Here is a 25960-nt window from a genome sequence, read left to right as displayed (position 1 = left end):
CCCACTACCTTCTTGCCTCCCTTGTGGACCCTTGTGATGACACTGTGCCCTCCAGGATAATCTCTCTGCAGCACTGTTAGCAGGAAGAGGCACGCTTTCAGGGCTCCATTTTAGAAAGAAGTCACAAAAGGCATCTACCTGCATCACCTGGGAAACGGGGGCTTCCGTTCCTCACATGGGTGCTCCAATGCTGTGTAAACACAGCTTGAGACTTTTTCTTTTCCTCAAAAGGAACGACAGTGGGAAGAGAAGAGAGACCAGGTGAACAGGTGAGAACTGCCCCTCCCACCTTTCCGGATCCGAGCACTCCGGTTCCTAAGTTCTGTCTGAATCACTATTTATATGGTCTGGGGCTGCGGGTGAAAAATGCAGAGCTTCTACCTCCACCCATTCTTCCCTTTGCAAACCTGGATTCTGGCCCTGAAAATAAGAACAGTAGGGGCTGACAAAATGCAAACCAGAAACACCCCAGTCAGCACTCACATTATAGGATTTATCGGTTCCATATAAGGGTGTCATATGGGTGCTACAGCGAATGCCAGCTGGTAGCTATAACTCAGAGGGCCAGCCTCTGGGTCTACACCATCAATCATGTGGACATGCAGAAGCCTATTCATTCCTTGTCATCCTTGGGTAAAGCTTCTCTGTCTCTTTTAGTTGATTTGCTTTTCTCCCTTTTTCCTCTTCTCTTTCTTTATCATTCTTCTTCTTTTCAAATATTCTTGGAAGCCCTTTTCTGCCAATCACTGTCAGCGGCGATTCAGGGCTGAGCAGAGCAGCAGCAGATGCACAGTGAGACACACGGACTTGGCAATAAGCCGGGAGGGTGGCGTGGGAGGGAGTGCTCCTCTCGCAAGAAAGAGCCGATGAGACACTCAATGCTAATGCAGTCTAAGGAGACGTCCATCTAGTATGTCATCCTTCAGGTGCATGGACGGCAGAAACAGAATCTAATGCTTCATCACACACTACTGATCTCTTTTAAGTAATATTAGGCATGCAATTCTCCTCCAAGAGAAAGTTGCTCAGATTTATACATATTGCTAATGTATTTACAGTCAAAGAAGAAAAGACAACCGTCTCCCACGGTGGCATTGGACCTAAATGCAAGCAGACAACGTGGGAGCTCAAGATGAGGCCTCCCCGCCCAGGAGACCAGGAACCTCCTGAGACACTCTTATGATGGGTGTCCTTGATTATCCTGGCCAGAGGGGTTGGTTGGGGTAGTTAGGTGAAAGGAAAGAGGTTTTAAGGATGCTAAGTGTGTAAGGCTTCTTAGTGTTTAAAAAAAGTTGTGGATCTCAGGAGAAGGTTCATGAGAAAATTCAGAAAGTCCATTTCTTGACTATTCTGCTTGCTGGTGCACACAAGGTCCTTTGCGGTCCCCACAGTGACCAGCACAGAGCCGCCCACACGTGGAGAGCTCCACAGAGTGATGTCTGGGAGGCAGCCTGGACCTGGGATACTCCTGTGGTTAATCTCCAAACATTAATGTGACACGCTGAGTCCTTGAGGCTGAGGCGAACTTGAGCGTTGTCAGGACCAGTTTTATAACCTGCATTTCATCATTTTTTTTTTTTTTAGTACAGTAAAGAGGACTGGGACCTCTCTGCAACTCCCAGAGGCCCTCAGTATCAATGACTCCATGAAAAAGTACCATCCAGAAGGTCGGCATTTCCCTAAGTCCTCCAAAGAGCAGATAAATCCTGACTTCTTTGATATTTTATGTACCGGATTTCAGTTGGATCTCCTTAGAGTGTATGCTTTGGAGGCAAGAGGTAATCTTTTTTTTTTTTTTTTTTCCTGAAAAAAATACATGACCCTTAAATCCCAAAGGAAAAAAGCAGTAAGAAGAGGCATTACCCTTTTTGAAGACCCCAGAGATTCTGCAATAACTTGTCAGCCATCAGCGCTGCTTCAGTGCTCTCCCTCTGCCTGTCCGTCTCCCCACCCCCAACCCCAGCACACCCCTTAGCCTCACACTCTCTGGCATACACTCTTCCTAATCCTCTTCACCTGGTCAACCCCTGTTCTTCCTTCAAACCCCCTCCCCAGGGAATCCCTTCCTCAGGGAAGCCCTGGACCTTTCATAGTAACAGACCCTCTGTGATACCACAGAACCGCTCTTGTCCTGCTCCTCCTCAAGGCCCATCCCCACTGCAAATCACCAAGTGCTAACGTAGATAGCTATTTGTTTCATGCCTGTCTTCTCTTCCAGACCTTCAGCTCCAGGAAGGCAGTGTGACAGCCCTAAACACATGCCATTCAGGTCTCCCATTAGAGAGCGAATGGTCTGCTGTGGGCTCCCTCACTGCGTTATGCCGGCTTCTCCCCCAGAGCTGTTCCCAGCCACCAAACACAGCAGTGGTGAGGGGCTCTTGAACACAGAGGCCACACTGCCTCAAGGTCTCCCTCTTCACCTGACCCAGAGGTTCTGAGAACTAGCTGCATCTAGTTCTGAGTCTCCCCAGGGCCTGGCACAAGGCCTGGTGTGTAACAGGTGCTCACTGCTATCTGTTCACTAAGATGAACGAGTTCATGCAGCCATGGTGAAGACTACTTAGAACCAGTCCGCCTCAGCCTGTGGGAGCCAAAGCCAGTGCCATACCCTACAGAATCCACCCGATGTCCCACTCTTCGGAGCCTTTGTGGTAGGGGTGGTCGTACTGACTGAGGACTGACAAAAAGCTGTTCTCACCATTATAGCATCTTATCAACAAAGTCCTCTTCTGAGCATGTTAGGCATGGAGTTACAAAATGTACAAACTATTTAATTCTTACAATAGCAGGATGAGGTAAATCTTACTTTTATTATACAGATGGGAAAATTGAGGCTTAATAAATTAGCAGGTAGCTTTCCTGTGGTGCTAAAACCCCCAAATCTTGCTGGCTTAAAACTATGATATACAAACATGAGCTCTGTTGAGATACCCTAGTTCTTCCTTTTCATCTTTCGAAGGAGGAAGCTAAAAAGTTTTTGAGGACAGAAGTTATGAAGTTTGATCTCTGACTCTGGAGTAGATGAGGCCCGAGTTGGCCTCAACCTCATATCCCTCAGGAACACCCATGGCAGATTTGCTGGAATTGAGATGCAGGGACCTGAGGTCACGTCTGTAGAATTGCTGAGTACTGAGACTCTCTTCTCCCACCAGTTCCGGCAGACACAAGTAAGCCAGCTTTTCAAGCACAGTGCAAAGCTCACTTACTGATCCATTCTTATCTCTGAAGATAGCTGGCATTCAGTCTTTGCAAAGATGTGTCATTTTATTATTTCATCTTCCTCTTATCACTGTGACTATGTCCAGAATTCTGTGTTCTGGGTTTGTTGTTTGAGCCAGGGAAGCAGGAAAGTCTATTTTTATGTCATTCCTCCTCTTATTTTGTTTCAATCTATATCTCCCTTTGATAAACATTAGAATCGTCTAGTTTCCCAGAATTATTTTAGAATCACTAGTTATCCCAGATGGCCGGGAAAGTTCACTGAGCTTCATTTTGGGTAGTTCACTTTCAGTAAATGCCAAGATGGGGTAAGTCAGAAGTAACAGGCTCTCTTTCAAAAAAAGAAAATTCAAAATATAAAACTAAGTATTAATGAAACCTTTTTGAACTTCACCTAACATTCCTACTCCTTTGTCCCCATCTGCCACCTTAGGAGATTGTGATGTGCCCCATCAGGTGGCAACCACTGCCCTCCAAAGGGAATGAGGGATATTTTGCTTCAACTCTGGCCAGACCTGTGACAAATGATCCCAATCATCTAAACAGGAATTCATTTGGGTTCCACGATGCTTCAGCACTGAGACAGCCTTACCACGGGCCCCTCAAGGGACAGAAATAACCAGCTTGTGCAAGGCGGGAGAGACACAGCTTCCACACTGACAGCTCACCTCTGACAGGCTGCAGCCCTCCAGCTCACAGCTCTGATGCTGCCAAAGTTCTTTCCCACCGGAAGCAGCATCTGGTTTCCTGATTCGGGCCTCTCCTTTGTCAAAGCAGGTCCTCTCCCAGCAGGACCTCCAGTCTCTCAAATACTTCTGAAGCTTAATTGGAGTCATGGGTCTAAGAAGCCTCAGTCACCCTCCAGAGGAAGGCAATCCCAGGGAGAGAGAGCTTGGTCCCCTGCCTAGGCCCACAAGTTGTGCTGGCCTGAGTCCTGCATCCAGCATCCAGTGAGCTGTGATCTGAGCCAATTCCATAATCATGTCAGTTCCTCAGTTTCCCCATCCATAAAACTCTGCTCTGAGATTTGGACTCTTAACGAGCATGAGCCTTTCCTGGATAAATTAACCAGGTGCCGGAAACATCTGTGGCTGTAAGTGGAATCTGCTATATAAACAGAAGACAGCATTCTCATGCACAGGCTATAGCAAAGCTCAAATACCAAGCCTGACTTCATCCTAGCTCTCTGCAGTAGTATCTCAGGGCAAGTCAACTTCTCTAGTCTAGGTTACATTTGAAGCGTCTCACCGTCTCCTGTACCATGCTCAATGCTACTCAGGACAAAGGGTATTCTGTAAAAAGTGGAAAATCAATGTTTCTTGCAGCACTACAGCACCACTTTCCATTTAAATCATATAACAATTCCTGGGGAAAAAAAAAATCCCCAGAAGGTACACGCCATGTAGTCAAGTGCAAAATCTGTCTTATTCACTACCATATTCTCAAAGTTCAACGCAGTTCTAATTCATGCTAAAAGAACTTGTTGCATGAATGAATGAACAAATAATCCTGGAAAAATAATAATACAGGTTTGGATCGGATCTTAGACAAACTAGGACAGAAAATACTATCACTTGGTGAACCTCCTAATTAAATCTAAAAGTGAACTGTAAACCCAGATTCAAGACCCAAGTCTCCAACACCCAATCCAGTCTTCTCACCTTTACAACTCACTGCCTCTCTTCGTCTATAGTTAGGGCCAGAAAACTATAGCATTGTGGCCAACTTCAGTGGGAAAATCCTGGTTTTTCTAAATAAAATCTTATTGGAATACAGTCACACCTACTTATTTACATATTGTCTATGGCTACATTCTCATTTCTATAGCATTTAGTAGTTGCTATAGAGAGCATATGGCCCACAAAGCCTGAAATATTTAGTACCTAGTCCCTTACCAGAAAAACTGTCTGATACCCACTCTATAGCCTCCCTCCCATGGAATCCCATATCAGTTCTAGGAGCTTCTGTTAGAAACAAGGGCTCCCTGGGTATTGCTGTTTGGACATGCAGCCCACACAAATATGGCATCATCTTATTTAATTCTCCTGGCAACACTGTGAGGTCTGCATTATTACATGCATATATAATGTATTGATAAAACTGGCCTGAACCATATGAAATGGCAGGGTTTTTTTTTGTGGGGGGGGGTTGTTTGTTTTTGTAGGTTGCATACTGGCAGTTTCATATAAAGCAAACTAAAGTTATTATCTCCATTTTTTAAAACAGGAACAAAGGAGAAATTAGAGTAACTGGCCCCTTAGCATAGTTAATAAATGAAGGTAAGTTTAGATACTAGCCAGCTCTGTGTCCAGGGCAACTACTTGGTATTTCTTATTAAAACTTTACATTTCACTTTATATATTAAAAGTTTTGCTAATTTTGAGTAGAAAAACCAAATTGGGTTTAACCAAGTCTTTCTCAGGATCTATTTGACCAGAAAAGGTTTTTCCCCTCTCCACAAGTAGTAACTGTGAAAATTACACAAAGTTAGTGTTCCTTGGAAGGGGCACTGGGAAATACCTCTACTCCTTCATCCCCATCAAATACCTACATTTTGTAGGTACTTCAATACCATTCCCAGTGCTATAGCCATCTCCTGCCTCCCCAGAGTGCCCACACAATTGCTCTGGGCATGCCCAATTTGAGACACTGTACCTTGGTTCTACAAGCAAATGAAACTCCATTTTCACTAAAGCAACCTGAATGGTCCATGCCATTGATGCAGGCTAAATCCATTTACAGGAATAATGAGGCTCCATCCTTGTGTGGTCTGGTATGTTTATTTCATACACTCTAACTATCCCATATCTCCCATTTGTGATGCATATAAACTGCATCTTACATCAAAACTGCTCACTCTTCCTCTAAGTACATGTTCTTTAGATTTATGTGCTGAGTCAGTTGCAGGTTTTTTCCCAATAGTAGCATCCAAAATCTGAGACTGCCTTCTAGTCCAAGTCAATTAAGTGGCATGGTATATGATCATCTGATTTTTTTCCCCTTCTTTTTTAAAGAGAGGACAATGACTTTATGTGGCCCCATTTACTACACACTTTCTTGGGCAATAATATAAGTCCATAACTTGTGACAAGCATCCATTCCCCCCCCACTCTTAAAATATTAACTTGATAGGGAGGTTAGAAATCCATCATAACCAATGACAGACACCCATGCACAAAAATAGCAAGTCTTGAGTTTAATATTTTACTGCCATATTTTGAAACAACTGGCTGGGCAGCTGCTACTGTTATCTTCCAATTACGTCTCATTTTTCCAGAGTTTTAAATGCAAGCTGTGATAAATTAAATCTAAATTTCTATATGCTCTTTAAAAAAAGTGACTGCATACATACCAAAAAAAGTTGAGATATAAAGGAAGAAAGGGATATTGGCAGAAGATAAAAACTATTCCTGATGGTCCATTAGCTTCTTTATATCTCCCTAAGATATGCAGATTTGCTTCCCCTAAGTGGTCTCTAAGATTTTGCAGTTTGCTAAAAATGCACTTCTCCCTGCAATTTTATAAAGGTGCTCAAGAAGAAAATCCTTCATTGATGTCAAACATCTCGTATACTCTCAGGCCTAACCCTTGATCAACAGTGCTCAAATATACAAGAAATCTCTTAAAAGAATTAATGGATGGTATTTTGGGGGTTATCAGATCAAACACAATTGCACATGCTTCCAGCAAAATATCAAGGCAGAGAATACTGTGATTATTATTTGCCAACTTTTCACCAAAAAGTATGGGACTTGTGTTTAGGAATTACACTTTTGCTAGGAAAAAGTTTACATATTCTAATCTTCTGTTTTCATTTTTTATCTGACTCCTTAATCCTAATTTGGGAGAACTGAGGCTAAGGGTAGGAAGCAGATTGTCACAAACTTTCCCTCCCACTGATGGGATTCAACAGATTTCAAAACAGAACTAAGGTCACTGAGGCTTTGCTCAGTGTACGGTTGGTTGTGAAGTGTCACTTGCTGTCCTTTTGACCTAGTACCTACATGGCCAATGCATGGTGGTGGCTGTAGTCAGCAAAGTCAGGTTCCTGGCATACAAGCTCTCTGCACTTGTGGATCTTTCCAGGTTTTGACCTTTCTCTACCTCCTTGTCCCCTTTCACCTCGCCCTCATCTGTCTCCATGGCCTGACTTACTTAAGTATTCCTGTTAACCTCTAGGTAGAGGTTTATAATGATTTACGGCATTAAGTCTTCCCAGTATCACCCGGCAACTTAAAAAACAAAACAAAACAAACAATAACAAACTTCCAGGCCTTCTGACTTGATTTTTAAAAATCACCCCAAGCAATATAGACAGCTGCCAGAACCACGGTCCTAGAGCAAGCTTGAGCAAGTAGCAGAATGACCCAGTTGGTGAAAACAGGGTGTGATCAGGCTTCATCTAACTCACCACGTCTGCAGTGGTGAATCTGCATTTCTAAGTTTGCAGGTGATGTTCATCCAGGCCACACTTCAAGAACCATACACTGCTCTTGATTAAGACCCTTGAAAGTCAGAACCACCTACCTACCTTTCATCCCTAGTGCTGAGTAGTGAGTGGCAAAAGTTTGCTGAATGAACACCAGAAAGTGTTCTAAGGGCAATATGAATTAAGAGGAAAACCCATGGTGATCACCATCTTGAAAGCATAAGTTTGTAATTCTACTTAAGTCCCATAGTGATGCTCCACTTGCAACACTAAATCCCACTTGCCAAATTAGTGGTGAAAGATTCAGAAGTGCTGAACTGATAGGTGAGCAACAATCAATTCTTTTTTTTTTTTTTTAATGAAGAGTGCTGCTCCTATTGTTTGGCTGACTGGTTAGCCAGTTGGTTTTTCTCCTCGAAGTAATGAGAGGTACATGTCTAACACTTAAGAGCACCAGGAAAAGATAATCTTTTCTCTAAATGTGCTTTAAACTGGAAACAATGATTTATAGCTAATGCTAAATATGTTCAGAATTCATGGAGGATTTGCATTGCCAGCCTCTAATCACTTCTCAGCAGAGCCCCCCAAATTGCTTCAGTCCAAGGATACAAGATGCGAGATTGTCATCTGAGATTTGCCACATCAGGGCTTCATCAAAATGCAAAATCAACACCTTCCCTTTCTCCCTTTCTATCCCAGATTTCTGAATTTCTGTACATTTGTGAATTCACAGAAGCATGAACAGAATGACAGGAACATCACAAATGCAAATGTCTTTGTTCCTAACAGATTACTCCAGTTTTCCTTCTTTTCTAAGTTTGGGAGTGGGAGGGATTGGAGTCCAGGTTACCATTGCTAACTCAATGTTAAGTTTAGAAGCCAGAGGCAAAGGTGACTTAACAGTTTTCCAAAGTTTTGTTCTGTTTTGGTTTTGGTCAAAAGTAGCTCTTAAACACATACACACAAACCCCAAGTATTTTTTCCAAATGCTGATTTGTGCTTTAATAAAACTGACATCTGCATCTCTAAAGAAATACTTCACTGACAGAAGAATGTAGCTTAATTTTGTTTGCTTGAAATGTTTTCATCTCAGGCCAAATTTAGAATACCCTGCCACCTGTTTACACCACCAATCTCCAGCAAAGCAGCAAAAGCTCACCTCTTCCTTCCATCCACTTCCCAGCTGGATCAGTCAAGGTGATAGGGAAATACAAGAGGTTTTTAATTAGTTCCTAACTCCTGTACTTTCTTGAGTGTGCAATCTTTGTGCTTTAGATGCTGTAAAAAAACACACACACATCTCGATCCCAAGGTGCATCAGTCCATCTTGCAAATGGAAAAGGCTGGTCATATAAGCAGCAACATTCAAATTCTTTGAGATGCTAAATGATCTAGGTAGGTTGTTTTGTAAACCACACCTAGAGCTCTTGCTACCTGTTTCCACATTTATGTGGGGGATGTGAGTGGTGGGAGAGATAGGGCCACCTACCTTTGCTGTAAAATTCTATTAACATATTTGCAAAATACTTTTACAACTCTACTGCCTCTTAATGCTTCACCTCAAATCTGTTGAGGTCTAATAGCAAGTAAATTTGGCATGTATGCAAGTTTTGTTTGCTGTCAGTTGAAAAAAACAGAAACCAATTCAAAACTGCTGAAAAAAAAAAGGCAGTGTTATTAAGACTCAGCAGTTTAATGAGATCCAAGGGCAAGAATCTGACCAGGTCTCAAAAAGGAACTATAAACAGAAAACCAACTGTTAGGAACTCAGGAAGCACACTTAACTCTTGCTCTGGCTGCTTCTTCCCGTTCTCTGCTACTCAAGCCTGAATTATATAATCAACATGAGGACAGCCTCTATGAAGGAAATGAGCCTAGACGGTCATTCGAACCCCTTAATTCCATTTTTATCAGAAAAGGGTCACTGATTGGGCAAGGTGTCCCCTCTGGTTCCATTATAAACATGGACATTGAGAACTCACTACTGGGATCAAATGAGGATAGGTGGTATGATGACTTATGGGGCGAAGAGTTCCCAGAAATTGGTGGGGTAGGGGAGAGTAGCTCACCACAGAAGCAAAGAAATCATGTGAGTGGAAAGACATCCTGAAACAGGAACTATTTTTCGCGGTGAGGAAGGTGTTGTGCCATGTTCTGGTAAGAATATGATGGCATGGGAGCACAAGACTTGGCCCCAGCCCCAGTGCTGCTGCCTAGGGCGTTAACAGCCCTTCATACCATCCGTGGTTCCAACGTCCTGAGCAGGAACTGTCTCACTCCCTCAGTACCGTCAGATCCTGATGCATTTGTACTTCTTCCTCATTCCAAATGAGAAAATATATGAGCAAGTACTTTGTGAACTATAAAATAATATATTAATGAGGGAGATTGCTCTTAAAAGCTGTTTCAAATACAACATAATTTGTCTGTTCACTTTCTTCTCCAAGTACCTGGGTTATCCTTCTCCATAATGGAGCTCCCCTTCAGCATGTATGGAATATCAGAGATGATAGGCCAAAACAAAACCTCCCATCCATTAAGAACAGATGAGATATTTTATGTAGGCAGCACATGCATTTTGTATTTCTTCGGCCCATTGCCTCCTGAGAGTGCATTTCTGTTATAGTACAGTGGGCTAGGAGTGGAAACCATCAGCTGCAATTCCTCTCTGTATCTCATTAGAGGTCTAGTTTCCCCTTAATGCACATGAGGACCTTTCATTAGCAATAATGGGAGCTGCACGCATCAAAGAGAAAAATAGACCCTCACCATTGTGATCTAAGAGATGAAGTTATTGGGACACTTGCCTGCCTGACTGGAGAATCATGACATTCAGAGATGCATGATTAGATCAGGGAACAAATTAAAATCCTTGTGATTATTTTAAAAAATGAAATGCAGTTTTAAAACCTCAAAATAAAGGGCAAGAATCAAAACCAAAGAATTCATCAGCAGATTGAAATTAGGCATTAAGTAAGTGAATGCCAAATGACAAGATAAACAAAGGTGGGAAAATATGACCCAGAGGATTTGACAAAATAAGAACCATTTCCAATACACACAAAGTAAGACATTGGCAAGAGACTGCAGTACAAGAGAAGGCAAGGATCATTTACCATCAGAGATGGTAAACACTGCTGAAAGTTAAACAAATCCTTGCTTCCATATCCACAAAGGAATATGGAAGATGCCAGAAATGGCTGTGCCCTGGAGAGGGTCAATGAAAAAAATATTACCAAAGAAAATAAAAGTAACACATGAGTTTATGTTTTTAGGTTGACAAATACCAAGAGCAATATTTTCCTACTGCAATCAACTTCAAATAAGGACATTTGGAGAGTGACCACTCTGTATTATTAAAGGTCAGATGAGGAAGTGGTAGTCTCTTCACATTTGTTGAAATGCAAAAACAGTAACTTTAGACTTAAAGGAGAAAATCATCTTTTAATAGGACAATATCAGAGAATTAGAACTTTTTTCTCTTTAATGAAAGGTGGGGAAAGCACATGGAAGAAGCCATACATGTATATGAAACCTATTTAAAAGAACTTTCGGCAAGCCCTACAGTAAGCATGAATTCATCACATTCTCTACTATACCCTTAATTCATGATAGTTCCAAGGAATACTTGTAAGACTCTGAGGCTGTATTCAATCTTGGACAGTGTGCTGGCCATTAATTCAATGAAAGGACTGGAAACAGGATTACTAACTCATAAGAAAGTGCAATTGATCTCACCATCTAATCCCAGGGATTCAAATTGTGATTCTAACAAACTAACCCACATGACAACTGAAGTGAGGATTTAATAACTTTTGAGAACAGGAGAATATAGGTACTTAGAAAAAAAAAATGTCCGGGGTAGACATATGAATGGCCCAAACTCCCCAAGTTGGGATTGCTGGCTCTTGAAAACCATTTCTGCATCCATGAACTATATTCCTAAAATGACCATTGAGGTTTCTGCAGTCATTCTGGGTTCTGCCAGCAACTGTGGAGCCAAATGGGCTTAAAGTACATCACAGGGAGTGTCAATTTATGTAAAAAGGCTCAAGGCACACAGCAGTATGCTCCAGCAAACTTAATATCCCAGCAGCTCTGCTTTCCAATCCCCACACTACTCTGCCTTGAGTAATTTGGAGATCAACCCCTGTTCCAATGCATCCAAAAGAGATATGGAGTCTAATTTGGGAAATGCTGTCCACTATACAGGTGCTAACTTCCACATTGTAGCACTCCTAAGCTATAGGATGCAATAACCAAGCATCCTTCTTCATCTTTGTCAACAGCAATAGACCCAGATCCCTTCATCCCATTGCTTCTAACCAAAGTCACCACTCTATATCCTAAGAAAGGGACTCTGTTAAGATGGCCTGAAGCACTCTCCAAGGTATCATGACTAGTATCAATAAGCTAAAGGACAGAATCTGCATCCTATTCATCTTTGTAACATTGTAAGTGCTTGACACAGTAGCTACTTGGTTAATGCTTGTTGAACAAAAAAATAGAAAAAGTACTGAACTGTCATCAAAAAAAAAAAGCCCAGTGAGAGGACAAAAACGAAGAATAGTGTATTACATAATTTAAGAAATGTTTACTATAAAAGTGAACTTTACAATTAAAATTCTTTCATAACATTCTGGTATCCATACACCAGAATCAATGCCAGCATAGTTTGAAAGAGCTGACAAAAGTTGTCTAAAGGATGTTACAAAACCATAGCATTACAATATAGCTGCATTTTAGAAGACACTAAAATTGAAGTATGTAGAGGCTATGAGGACTCACACCAAACTCCATTAACATTAGAGAGCCACATCTCAATTTCCAAGCTTCCAAAAATAGAAGGAAACTTTTGAGTTTACATTCATATTAAAAGAATAAGGGGATACAGCAGTTCCACTTCTGGGTACTTATCCAAAATATTTGAAATCAGTATGTTGAAGAGGGATTTGCCTACCCGTGTTCACTCAGCATTATGTGCAATAGCTGAGTTATGGAATCAATCTAGGTGTTCATGAATGGATGAATGGACAGAGGAAAATATGGTAAATATACACGATGGAATAATTAACAGAAAATTCCTTAAATTTGCAAATATACACAATGGAATACTTAATAGGAAATTCCTTTAAAAAGGAAGAGTCTATCAATGAGTGGAATCAGTGCACTTATGCTTTGTAAGATAAACCAACACTGAAAGACAAAGACAAATACTACATGTTCTTACTTTGTAATCCAAAACAACTGAACTCATAGAAGTAGAATGGTGGTTACTAGAAGCTGAAGAGTAGAGAATATAAGACCATAATCCACAGGCAAAAAAAAAAATCAGTCAGGAATTTTTTTCATTTTTTTTTTTGAGATATTACATTGTGGTGAATCTAGCTAATAGCGAATATATTTCTGTCACTGGGAGGTTGGATCTCAAATGTTCTCATATCAAATATTTGAGGTGATGCATTATTGATTTGGTTTGGTCATTTCACCTTGTATTAAAAAAATCACAGGTGCGCTACCCCTAGCGGAAGGCGCAGGCCCAGCGTTTGCCCGCTGGGGATCATGCTGAACGGAGCACGCTGCAGGTTCGCCTCAACGCTGTGGAGGACACGCGCGCCACCGTCAGCAATCGCTCCTACGTGCCTCCGCACGACGGGGTCGAGAGGGCGAAAGAGCCGTCCTGCACTTTCGACCAGGCAATGCTGGAGTTCCTAGTGTGTCCGCTCTCCAAGAAGCCGCTCAGATATGAAGCCTCAACAAACGAATTGATTAATGAAGAGTTGGGAATAGCCTATGCGATCATTGATGGAATTCCTAATATGATACCACAAGCAGCTAGGACGACACATCAAAATAAGAAACAAGAAGAAATGGAGCAGCACTAGCTCATAATTTTAAAAAATCAACAATTATTTTCTTACTACTATATACCTTTTAAAAACAAGGTGGCATGTAGTAAGAGGGGAAGAATGTTTCTGTCTCTGCCTACGTTGACTGTTCTGATCCCACTGATCTCTTTAGTGGGATTGTTCTACTCTGCCTCTGTGGAAGAAAACTTCCCACAGTGCTGCACCAGTACTGCTAGCCTTTGCTTTTATAGTCTGCTCTTGCCGATAATCATACCAGTCTATGTGTTCTTTCACCTTTGGACTTGGATGGGTATTAAACTATTTAGACATAATTAATGCTGCCACAGTCAAGATGGTAAGTATATTGATGTTAGGTCTCAGGTATCTATCTCTGAAAGCTCATTGAGATGCCAATACTGGAGACCTTTTTAGTTTGCAAGTTGCTTTGCCTTGTTTCTCTTGGGTTTAGGGCTGTGGGAGGTTTAAGCTGCCAAAGTGTCTTTGTGCTTTTGTTCTGCCCTTGTTTTCTGAAGATTCTGACTTAGAACTGCTGAATCAGAAGAAACATTTCAACAGTTATGTCTTGGAGATTAACACTCCCATTTATCTGAGGACCTTTTGTTAGCTTGTTAATATTTGGAATTTTATTTGTTTTAACTTCAGGATCAGTGGTAAAGCCACATCCACGTTAGGGATGACTCAGTTAATCCCAAAGAAGCTTTGGAAGAATAGCTGTGGAGAAATGTATTTGAACTAGTGTTATAAAACTATATAGTAAAATGGAAATTTCATGTACTTAAAACAATTCTGAATTCATAAAATTACCTTAATCTCTTTGGTATCAAATGTTTACATTAATAAAATAAGAAATGGACATTTTCCCATTTAAAAAAAAATCACATCACCTTATACCCTTATATTTATTTATATTCTGGGCCTATATAAATTTAAAAATGAATTTTAAAAATATGGTGCTTCAAGTAGGCTAAAGCAGGTGTATTCTCTTAGACATTTTCCTTTAAGATTAAGAAAAATAATGCTGTTTTCTAGCACTTTATAAAGCATTATCAGTGATTACAGGGTTAACTCAAATGTGTTTTAATTCTTAGTTCTTAATCAATTTCCCATTTAGTCATTCTTGCCTTTTTCTCTTAGAAAAGTGAATGATTTATTAAATCTCCGTTCCTGAGACTTTCTCATTTCAACTTGAAAACTGCAAATACTTATAGAAGATGAACCACATGTATTTCTTCTTAAAAGATATCAGAATATAACACTCAAATCAAATGCTGAACAGAAGCTATTTTGTAACAATACACACTATGTGGCAATTTAATTTTCATTGATGTTTTCCTTAACAGTTTTTCCCACAACAGTAATTCCTACTCAAAAATGAATGAAATCATCCATTGTGTACTCACACATTACTGAGTTATAGGAATCTAGACAATCACAAGGTATCATAAAAAGAATCAATTTTAAGAAAACATTAATTGAATGAATTGTTAAAATTACTCTTACACCATGAGAAAAACACTAATTAAGGTTACATTTGAACTGATTTTCTTTCTATTTTAATCTCAGAGGGCTTTAACTGTCTAATTCTGAATCCAGGAAATCAGAATGAAGAAAAATGAGCCAATCGGAGTATACAATTTTGATTTTGTTCATCAACATATTCCCTCCGCCTAACAGTCACATTGAAATATATGTTGACTCAAATAAGGAATCATCATAGGTGGGAGTGCAAATAAGGAAAGCCTATCTTTTTCTGTTTTTGCTTTGTTTTCTGCACTGCTGGGGACTGAGATCAGAACCTCCTCATGCTATGCAAAGGCTTTACCATTGAGCTACCCTCAGCCTCAGCAGAATCATTCTTGAAGGCAATCTGGCAACATAAGTAAAAAGCCTTAAAATTCGCATACTTGGATAAGTAAATCTGCTTCTAGGAATTCATATTAGGCAAATAATTACATAAGTGAGCAATCACTTAGAGTCTAGAATGTTTAAGACCCAAGCTTTTAAAAAAAGTAAACCCAACTAATAACCCCACAACCTGGACAGATTGCCTAGAGTGAGCCTCTTGGCATGAAAACGTAATGAGAACCTGCTCTGCACCAACTACCATCCTACTTGATGTGCCCCATTCTTCAATGAACTTAACACTCAGAACCACACTATAAGGTAATATTTTCATCTCATATGGATAAGCAACATGGAGGTTAAATAACTTGATTCAATCCAGCTTACTGATCCTATAGCCTTAATGTTATCTTTAAAACAATGTTGAAAATAAGGATTTCTTAACTCTCCTTACCCTTTATCCATTCCTTTTTTGATAATCTACCTTGAGGACTGCCATCTAATAGTCTTATAGATGACTATCCCCACCAGTTATTTCCCTGATTTTGTTGTTACAAAAATGTGAGATCTCTAAAAATCTTTCAAACATAATATTTTATATTTTTCAATGTACTACTGTTCTACCAATTTCTCCTTCCCCACTCACAACACTTTCTGTTAGGACTGTATTTCATGGTATGAAAAGACATGAAATCCTAAAAATAATAACATATACAAAATGAATCCCATTTTCTTATACAATATTGTCCTTTGATGTAATGATTTTTTTCTTTTTTAAATTCCTATGCATGGTCTGAGTATGGAAATGGTTTCCCATCACCTGAAGAAATGAAAAGATAGACCAATGGGAGAAGTAGGTCGGGTGATTCCATCCTGGGGACAAAGAGTATCAGGGCAAATGCACAAAGCCTGGGATTCAAGAAAGCATCTGGAAACGATGAAGTATTAAAATTTACTACAGGTGCCAGGGTCTCCAGGTGGGAGATGGAATAGGCAGCTCTGGAACATAGGCCAAAATGTAGCACCTGAGAAGAGCAAAACAGTACAGTGTGCAGATCTGAGCCTGACAGAGTCTTGTTTTATCTATGGAACTAGACAAGTATAAACAAAGTAAAATCGGACATATAAAATACACATGAAACCAAATGAACAAGCAATCAAAATTCTGTTCTTTTTTTTTTTTTTAATTATTGGCTAGAAAGACATTATAGCCAAAGATAGCAAGGAATCCTCTGTGCTTCTCAATACGCAAATATAAATTCTTCCAAAGAGTTGCCCTGGTGTAATCTCAAGTGTCCACGATACTCCTTTTCTGGAAACTTCATTTTCTTAGTTGTTGTATTCCTGAAGAGCCTGGGCCATGAAGAGTTTGCCTAAGTTTTGGGCGGTGAACTCCTTGATGTTCTGGCAGTAAGTATTGATCTGGCCTGAGAATTTGAGAGAGAGTCATAATGTTCTCCAAGTTGTAAAATGATCTAGAATGCTAGTCAAACAAGAAAATCAGCACAATACAGAAATCACCAGAACTGTTTTCAACCAAGAATTTACAAGAATCAATTTTATTTCTCCATAAAGTTTAATAAAGAGCATAATTTCTTTTGAAAAGATGTTATCTTCTACTCTTGACAACATACAGAATGAAGAAAAAACAACTTTTTAAAAAGATTATCAGCTGTAAGGATCTACTAGCTACCAATCAAAAGGTACTATCATACAGACTGACAGAGAGTACACTATGACAATAGAGAAAATATTACTGCCTCTGCTTAGCAGGCAGAAAGGAGATATATGCTCACAGCATGGCAGAGCAGACACACCCATCCGACTCAGATGTGAATAGGTATAACTGTTTACAATCTGCACTTTGGAACCGTTTAAAGGTTCTTCCCCTGAGCCAAAAGCAGAAAGTCCTCCCTGAAGAATGGCTCTATTACTGCCTTTTATATCTTAAAACTAATCATATAATCTGATGCAAAAGCTATTCACTTCTTGAAAGCATAAACACTCCAGTTCTATCTGAATTGAGTCCTAAAGGAAGGAATCTGTATCTCAAGTTTCCCAAATTTATATGTGAACTAGAAAGTTTTAAGGAATTTGAATTTTTCACCTACTCGAATATTATCAATAGACTCGAAAAACTAAGAACAGCATTTCTTTGAATAAGATTTTTCACTCAAAGTTTCTCACAGACAACGAGATGATTTACTCACATAGCATTTAACCAAATTTCAACAAAAATAAAATTATATAACCATTGAAGAGTCTGAATGTTACATATTAAAACCAGCCCTTGGCTGGGCGTGGTGGCACATGCCTGTTAACACCAGCAGCTAGAGAAGCTGAGGCAGGAGAATAAAAAGTTTATAAGCCAGTCTCAGCAACTTAGTGAGATCCTATCTCAAAACAAAAAATAAAAAGGGCTGGGGATGCGGTTCAACTGTGAAGCGCCCACAAACCCCATCCTCTAGCATAGGACATTGACCTTTTCCACTAAAAAGTGATGGGCAAATGCTAAGTGTCCTCAGAAGTTCATCCAGAATTATGTTCATGTTGTCATAATTTCAAAGGGCAATATTTTCTTCACATCAGAAACTTCCAGTCAAATTAAAACAAAAAGGTACTTGAGCTACATGATTCTCTGCCTTATGAAGACCATAACCATTTTTTCTTGGTTTTCATGAAAGTTGGAAAAGCTTTCCAACTTACAAAGCTTATAATGCCATCTTGAAAATGTTTAGTTATACACCAAAGAACTGGAAGGACCTGAGAAATAAAATACTTACCAATTCTTAAATTTCAGAAACTATACCTACTAGACTCAAATTCATCTTCAACTATTTAAAATACACTAGCTTTCAAGGCCTATGTTTCTGTCTGTAGAATTTCTCATTGTCTTCTGTTTCCTCAAGAACAGAGAAAACCAAATATCATGATGCTCTACCTGCAATGAGCAGCGAATCCATCCTGGCAGGGGCCTGAAGTGGCTTGAAGAGTTTGGACAGGTCTTCCTCAGGGAGGGGGGGTTCTCCTCGACTCTGACGTTGCATGTTCTCCTGCTGACGACGCTGCTGATACTAAAATTTAAAGGAAATGATTTGATTATTTTTCTCTGTCTGAGGAAAAAAAAAAAAAGAACTTACACAACCAATAAAAACTCATTGCTCTGAATTCCAATCTAAGTTTTATAAACTGCAATATTTAAGAAGCAAACTAAGGTAACAGAAGGAAAAAAAATTATTTTAAATAAACTCCAGTGTCACTGTGAGTTTCAACAGTCTATGATTTAGAAAACAAAATTTGACCTGGAGGTAACAGAACTAAAAAAGGTCTCATGAATAGTGATTTAAAAGAGTATAGTATTTTGGACAAAGGGGATAAATGATTCATCCTAACTTTAAATAATACGCTAAGGTACTTCTTTCAATTTTATCCCTACTGACCTAAAATAATAATAACACCAATGATGTTATTACTGTTATGATTATTGATTTTACTATTCTTAACAGATGGTCTTGAGTACCTTACTCTGTAGCTAAGAATGAATACTAACTTCAAATACTTTCAAACCCTGGATTCTACAATTCTCTGAAGAGAAGGTGAAAATACATATAAAGACAAAGATCAATTATAAACTTATATGTCAAACAATTAAGAGCTAGTACTTGTGAATGGTTCACAACGGCAGCGAAATAATCTCCCACACAGTCTTTTAAAAGGTCAGATAATAAGAAACCAAGGTGGGCTAGTAAAAATTTAAAGTTCTTGGATTCCTATGAAAACCAAGGGCAATGACAGTTTCTCCTAAAGAGGAGGAGTAACTTGCTTTACAGATTTCTTTCTTATTATAGGGTATGAAAATAAAGGTGAAGTACATCTAAAAAGGGTTATGAAAGATACTAATAAGTATGAATAAAGGTCAAATGCAAAAAACAATATATTAGAACTTTAAAAAGGGTTCCAAAGATTGGTTTCCAAAATGAATTATCTCATGGGTGACAGATCATCAATTTGATACAATCAATATGATACCCTAAGTGACTCCTTCATCTACCCACCCTCCCCCACCCCAACAGAGCAGCAAAATAATACAATCAAGCCGGGGATTCCTTCCCCATAGTTTAGAAATCTGCAACCACGTTCAGTTAAAGAAAGATACTTTATAGATTTACATATATTTTCTCAATTCAAGTGTAGTAAATATATATATATGTACACATACATATTTTTAATTTCACTATATATGAACGTGGTAGGAAAAAAACATTTTTAAATATGTAAGTCTCAGAAGCACTTAGTTGTGCTTAGAGTCTTTAAATTGACAACACCTTATTTAAAGTACATTTTAATGAACACAGTAGTCAAATATAAATACCACTTCCACAAATATTCTACAATCAACTTATCTATGAACAAAATGCTAAGAACATTTTAGAGCAATTCAGTCCCAAAACAATATTTCAGGAACTATGAAAATCATGTGGTCTTAAGCAATGCTAATAAAGAAAAGGTTAAATGACCAGAACAATATGTATGTGCATATGAGAATATTCAGGCAATTCTAAGACTTTTGTTGGTATTATACACTATTTCACAGCAGTTGGTCTATTATTTCCTATCAAAACTGCTTGCTCTTAATCACAACTGCTCAGTTTTTTAAATGAACTGAAGATTGCTAACTATTCTGCAATAAGCCATCACTAAACTAATTATAGTTAGTAAAGAAATGAACTGTGATACTCTAGAATCTCTCTGCCTCTGGTTTTCTCAATAAATATATCTCTTATTTGCATAACCTTGACATTATACTGAGCTTAATATACTGGCTCTCTTTAAATCAGATATTTTTAATTACAACATGTAAATAATATATTAGAATACACTAAGAACAATCTTTTTTAAAATATGATACAGTTATTAACTAACAGTCAATGTTTTACCACAGATAATTTAGATCATTTTGAAGATGACTTTCTTTCTGACACTGAAGTTAAACCCAAGGGTGCTTTACCACTAAGCTACATCCCCAAACCTTTTTGTTTTTAATTTTGAGACAGAGTCTCCCTAAGTTGCTGAGGCTGACCTTAAACTTGTAATCCTCCTGCCTCAGTCTCCTGAAGCCTTGGTATTACAGGTGTGCACCACCACATCCAACCTTTAAAATGATTATTAGAACATCACACCTAGAAGGCAGTGTATATAGGATTTTTCTATCATACCAACCTGATGTTTCTGCTGCTGCTGTTTACTAGTATTCCTCATATATGTGTTATATTTGACTATGTCTTGGCTCATTTCATCCACTCTGTCCATCAGTAACTGTAGATTCTTCCCCAAATGATTGCTGAAATGTAAAGTAAATACACTGACATGTCATACTTGAAGCTATGGCTTTGCCATTGCTCTAAACAGTTATGAGATGTTAAAACATGATCGGCCTTTTGCTAAAAGAATAAGAAGCACACATGTGCATAAAGGCAAGGGTAGAGGTAAGAATCTGAGTCAGCTTATTATTAAACTTACCATATCACCCACAACTGTAATCTCAGAGCTATTGGAAATAGCTCAGTTTCTTATAACTGAGAGCAAAAGTAAGTTAAATAGGAACTGTTAAGTATACCTAGTGAGACATCTATAATGTGTACTTTCAGAAAACCGAGTTTGTACTTTCAGAAAACCAAGTACCAAGGGTACTGCTGAACCCTTTTCCTTAACACCCCCACCCCCACCCCATGTGTCCCAAAGTTTTAAATCAATAGTCAAGGAGAGTCATGCAAACTGGTTAAGATTTCTGGCATACCATTTCTTTATTCTAAATAAGTCACATCATCTGGGTCCTCATCTCTGTTCTTTCCCAGAATCTGTAGTAGTATACAGTCTTTCATACTTTTTCTCTCTAGAAATATTGATTGCAGCTCAGTTACTACAATCTTTTTATAAAGTGATGCTAATAACTGATACAATGACACCGTATTCACTCCTATCACAATAAAGCATGGACATCTACTACGAATGTCTAAAAAAATCTAGCTGAAAAACTAGTGACCCATTCACTACTTTCAAATAGGTACTTACTAAACTATTATGTGCCAGTCTCAGTATTAAGAAACAAGGAGACAATAATGAATGATGCATACATGGTCTTTATCTTCACTGATATTACAACTGACTAGAGATGGAGCAGGGCAGAAGGGGAAAAGAGACAGTATGTGCAGAATTTCTTTGAAAAGATGAAGAACTGAAAGCAAAAAAATTAGGAGTTACCCATGCATCAAGTATTCTACAGAAAAAGTACCAGGGCTGAAGTTCAGAGGTGGGCAACGAGTAGGCAAATCTGATTTAAAAAGGAGGCGAGGGAGAAGGGAAGAGGAAGGAGGAGGAGCAGGAGCACAGTAATTTGATCAGGGTGGCCAGACCCAGACACACACACACACACACACACACACGGGAAGCCCATCAGCACCACGTAACTTCATAACCATGTGTTTTGTGTGAATGAGATCACTGAAATGCATTGTGAATGGAGTTGTGCATATCTGGGCTTAAATTTTAAAATAATCACTCTGTTGTTATGCATACAGATTGAGAATAAAAGACAAGAGCTAAGAGTCTATTGTGGAGTGTTGGCAATGATGTGGAGAAATTGAAACATTCATATGCTATGATGGGGACACAAAAAGATAAAACTGTCATGGAAAACAGCTTCATAGTTCCTCAAAAAGCTAGTTACCATTACTGATAGGTAACAACAAATGTGAAGGGTGAAAACATGAGGTTAAGGAAATAAATCCATAAACTGGGCCTACTGTGCTGACCCCCATGTGCCTTCATGTAAAAAGCAATTTACCTGTGGCCTTGCTTAGTCAATAGGATACGCTACCTTCTTTGGCAAACAACCTGTTACCTGTAGAAGAAATGCAGGCCCAAAGACTCTTCCCTGCCCATAAGGACACAGTTCTCCTGAAGGCAATCTCTGTGACCTCTACCAACACCAAATTCCAGGACTCAAAAAGACAAGATAGTTAAAAGTCAAGCCCCCTAACCACAAAATCTGAAAGAACAAGTTCCAATGAGACCCCTTCACCAGAGGTCAAAGTAACTGCGGTTGTCTTGGATCTTTAGCTTGTCAACAGCAAAATCTCCCTTCCATGGGGTAAGATAATGGGTAATGGGACCGTGAAAGTCTGATCTAATCTTGCTGTTAGTCAAAAGTCTGGAAGTGGATATAGGACTCTCTGGAAACTTCTCTAGGATCCCCAATAAAACTGGAGGGCAGGAGGGTCACACCATTCTTTTCCCTTCTGAGAGGACCCACTCTCTCCCTTGAAATGTCCCCCTTTCCCTATACCCTCTCCTATTCTTTCTACTAAACTCATGCCTACTACACTAAGTGTCTAACTTGAAATCTTTCCAGCTGAACACAAAGAACTAAGAATATTTATGGTCACTCTAGTTCTGAGAATGGTCTTGTTCTACAACTTTATGACCCAGCAATTCACCTATGTATACACTCAAGGGAACTGAAAATACACACTCACACAAAATTTGTACATGTATGTTAATAGCTACATTATCCTTAACAGGTAGAAAGAAGAAACAACCCAAACATCCATCAAATGATAAATGAATACACAAACTGTGGTATATCCACACAATAAAATATTATTGAGCCATAAAAATAGTGAAGTACCAAAGCATACCACAACTTTGAATGAACCTGGAAAATGTTATGTTGAAGGGAAAGAAGCCTAACACAAAAGGTCATTTGTAGGATTCTATTTTATGAAATGTCCAGAATAGGTAAATCCACTGAAATAGAGTTGCTGTCAGGGAATAGGACAATGGAAAGTGACTGCTTAAGAGGTATGTGGTTTCTGCTCAGGGTCATGAAGATATTCTAGAATTAATAATGGTTGCACAACATTGCAAATATACTAAAAAACACTGACATGCACACTATACATGGTAAAGTTTATCTGTATTTCAAAACTCTGCACCCCACCTTGTGATATTTCAGAGTAATAGTGGCTTACACAGGGATGGTGAGAGTGAGAATGGATGAAGGTGAGCAGAATTGAGAAATATTCTGGAAACAGAATAGTAATTTTTATTTGACAATGGGGTATGAGAGAAGAATCAAGGATGGTGACCACTTTCCTGACTTGAGCAATCAACTAGTTACTTATTACATTTATAGAAAAGGGAAAGACAGAGGAAAACACGTATTGGAAATACTGAAACTGAAAGAAAGTAAATCCAGTTACAATATGGACTCTAACTATAGCCTGAAAAAACAATTAGAAAGTTTGGGTTCTTTCTTAAAGAGCAGAAAAGAGTTCAGAACTGGTGTGTCTGTGTGTTTGTATGTGTAAATTTACCTTTTAATCCCCGTCTGGCAGTACCCAAACAACCTTGGCCCATTAACTTGGCCTAATGACTTCATCTGTCTAGGAATCGAGTACTTCTTTAGTATTAAATTTTATTTCATACTTATCTTATTCCATTTTAACTTTTTCAATCATGATTTACTTTAAAATGTTTCTTCTTCTCTGGAAACCAATTAAGTATTTGCTTCTGTTTTCTAATTTCTTAACAGTCTGATTTTAATCCACTCAGATTCAAGTGATTTGGTATATGGTGCAAAATGAGGAATTAAAAATGATTTTTTTCCAGTAGCTAACCAAATATCCAGATCCACTGATTAGACAGTCACACTGCTTTCCCAATAATTTCAGGGTTAGACAATACTGCATCTCACATTCATTCTTCTGGCACATACTGAATTCGCACTTACTCTCCCAGACACTCTGCCAGATACTAAGAATTAGACTTATAAGATATTGTTGCACTCAAAACACTTCCTAATGAGAAGGAAGTAAATAGATAAATAAAATGTAATGGTGGTTAAGTGCTCTAGCAGACATTCAATGGATGCAAAAAGGACAGTTTGGTAGGATTAAGTGAAACTCCCCCACTCCAATTATCTGACAACTAAATTTTGAATTGTTGTAAAGAAGCTGAAGGCAATAGAGAGGACTGTGAGAAGGGACACTGCAGATACTGGATATAAGCAGACCACTCAAGAGACTCTAGCATGAAAGGTGTAATGCATTTAATGAACTGTAAATAATTCAGTACACCAGTGCTTGACTAGGAAAAAGAGATTTATCAAATTTTAGAGGCACAAAAACAGCTATAGCATACACCCTTAGAAGCTTGGATTATAAGTTTGGATTCTATTCTAAGCACTATGGGAATCAGCCAAAGATTTTAAGCAAAGCAGTAATATAAGCATCCAATTTGCATTTAGCATGAGTCTTAAAACAGGAAAAGGTCAAAAGCAGGAAGTTAGGGAACTGTGAAAGCAATCATGAAGAGAAATAGGTCTTGGTCTGGGGTAGCAAAAATCATAGAAATAAGATGAAATCACCCCAAGAATGCACATGGAGGAATTAACCCTGACAAACACTGATATTTAGGGATGAGCAAAAAAAATTCACTGTGTGAAATTAAGAAGTAACCCCATAAGTGCTATAGTTTCATAGACTAAAAAGAAAGAATTTCAGGAAGGAGTTCTTGATTCTATTAAATGCTGATGAATCTCATCCAGTGATATGGTGACAAGAAGTCTTCTGTGAGAATTCTAACATGCAATGGATGGAACACTGCAAACTGGGAAATGAGAAAAGACAGTGACAGAAAATTCTATCAAATTATAAAACAAAGGAGAAAAATGTAGCAAAAGGTGATAGAAGCCAGCTAATGACAGCATGAGGACAAAAGTGTTCTTTAAAAAAAAAATTGGAGAGACTTGTATGTTTAAATGTCCCTATTTTCAGGAGATTCGTACTTATTAAGTATTTAGAGGTTGAAAGTCACATTTAAATTTTGGTTCACCAAAAAAAAGAAAAAAAAAAAAGTATGTTTATGTATAAACAGCGAGTAGAGCAAATATGACTTATGTACAACTGATGAATCAATGTGAAAGGTTCATGGACAGATATTCACTGCATTATCCTGTCAATTTTAAGTGTTGAACATTTAAAAAAAATTAATGGGGAAAAAACAAGTCAATAAGGATAACGGAAAAAACTAGGATAAAGAACTAAAAAAATCTATGAGGAAGAAGATAGATCCAATGAATGAGGTCCAGAGAAATCAGGACAGCATGGGACTGACCTCAGGAAGCTGATCCTTTCATTTTCACCAGAGAACTGAGGCCCAACGAGCTATATTAAGTATAGAGATGCCATTAGCTACATGGCTGGTTATTAAATAAGTCATTTATGCCATTAAGTGAAAAAGGAAATAAGGTAAAGGGAAAGCTTACTACCAATTCTGTGGCTGGAGAAGACAGGAGAGCAGTGACACTGGAGAAAAACACAGAGGAGAGGAAGAGCTATAGGCAAAGAAAAATCTATTATTTGTCGAGTCCTTAAATCTTGGAAGACCAATTTTAGTATCCAGAAAAGTATTGCTAAAATAGGGACCCCTCTTTTCACCAAACATGACTTTACATGCTGTAAGTATATGTTATTATAATGAAAGAACACTGCCACAAGCACAAATATGTGGGTTTTAAAGATTTCCTAATTGTGCTATT

General features: G+C 38.7%; 2 protein-coding genes and 1 pseudogene across 3 annotated transcripts in view; 2 read left to right on the top strand and 1 right to left on the bottom strand.

Moving 5' to 3' along the window:
* The first annotated feature begins 13210 nt into the window (after nt 1–13210).
* Nucleotides 13211–13533, top strand: LOC124979031 (protein preY, mitochondrial-like; annotated as a pseudogene).
* An 84-nt stretch (nt 13534–13617) lies between these two features.
* Nucleotides 13618–13836, top strand: LOC124994127 (phosphatidylinositol N-acetylglucosaminyltransferase subunit Y-like). Its single transcript, XM_047565896.1, has one exon. It carries the CDS (start codon nt 13618–13620, stop codon nt 13831–13833), a length of 216 nt encoding a protein of 71 aa, XP_047421852.1. The 3' UTR covers nt 13834–13836.
* Nucleotides 13837–16523: 2687 nt separating this feature from the next.
* The window catches only part of Eif3h (eukaryotic translation initiation factor 3 subunit H), a 96488-nt gene continuing 87051 nt past the window's right edge, over nt 16524–25960 (bottom strand). Inside the window, exons 6-8 of one of the 2 annotated variants that reach the window (XM_047565876.1) lie at nt 20581–20701; nt 18302–18434; nt 16524–16787 (exon numbers count right to left, since the gene is read on the bottom strand). In XM_047565876.1, coding sequence (XP_047421832.1) covers nt 16690–16787; nt 18302–18434; nt 20581–20701 — 352 coding nt within the window. In that variant the 3' untranslated portion in view covers nt 16524–16689. Of the gene's footprint in view, nt 16844–18301; nt 18435–20580; nt 20702–25960 lie in introns of both variants that reach the window. The other variant, XM_047565886.1, reaches the window with a different exon arrangement.

Source organism: Sciurus carolinensis, chromosome 1 (genome assembly GCF_902686445.1).
Source record: "Sciurus carolinensis chromosome 1, mSciCar1.2, whole genome shotgun sequence".
Lineage (NCBI taxonomy): Eukaryota > Metazoa > Chordata > Mammalia > Rodentia > Sciuridae > Sciurus > Sciurus carolinensis.
Note: the sequence above shows the minus strand (reverse complement) of the source record. Positions and strands in the feature narration are given on the sequence as shown.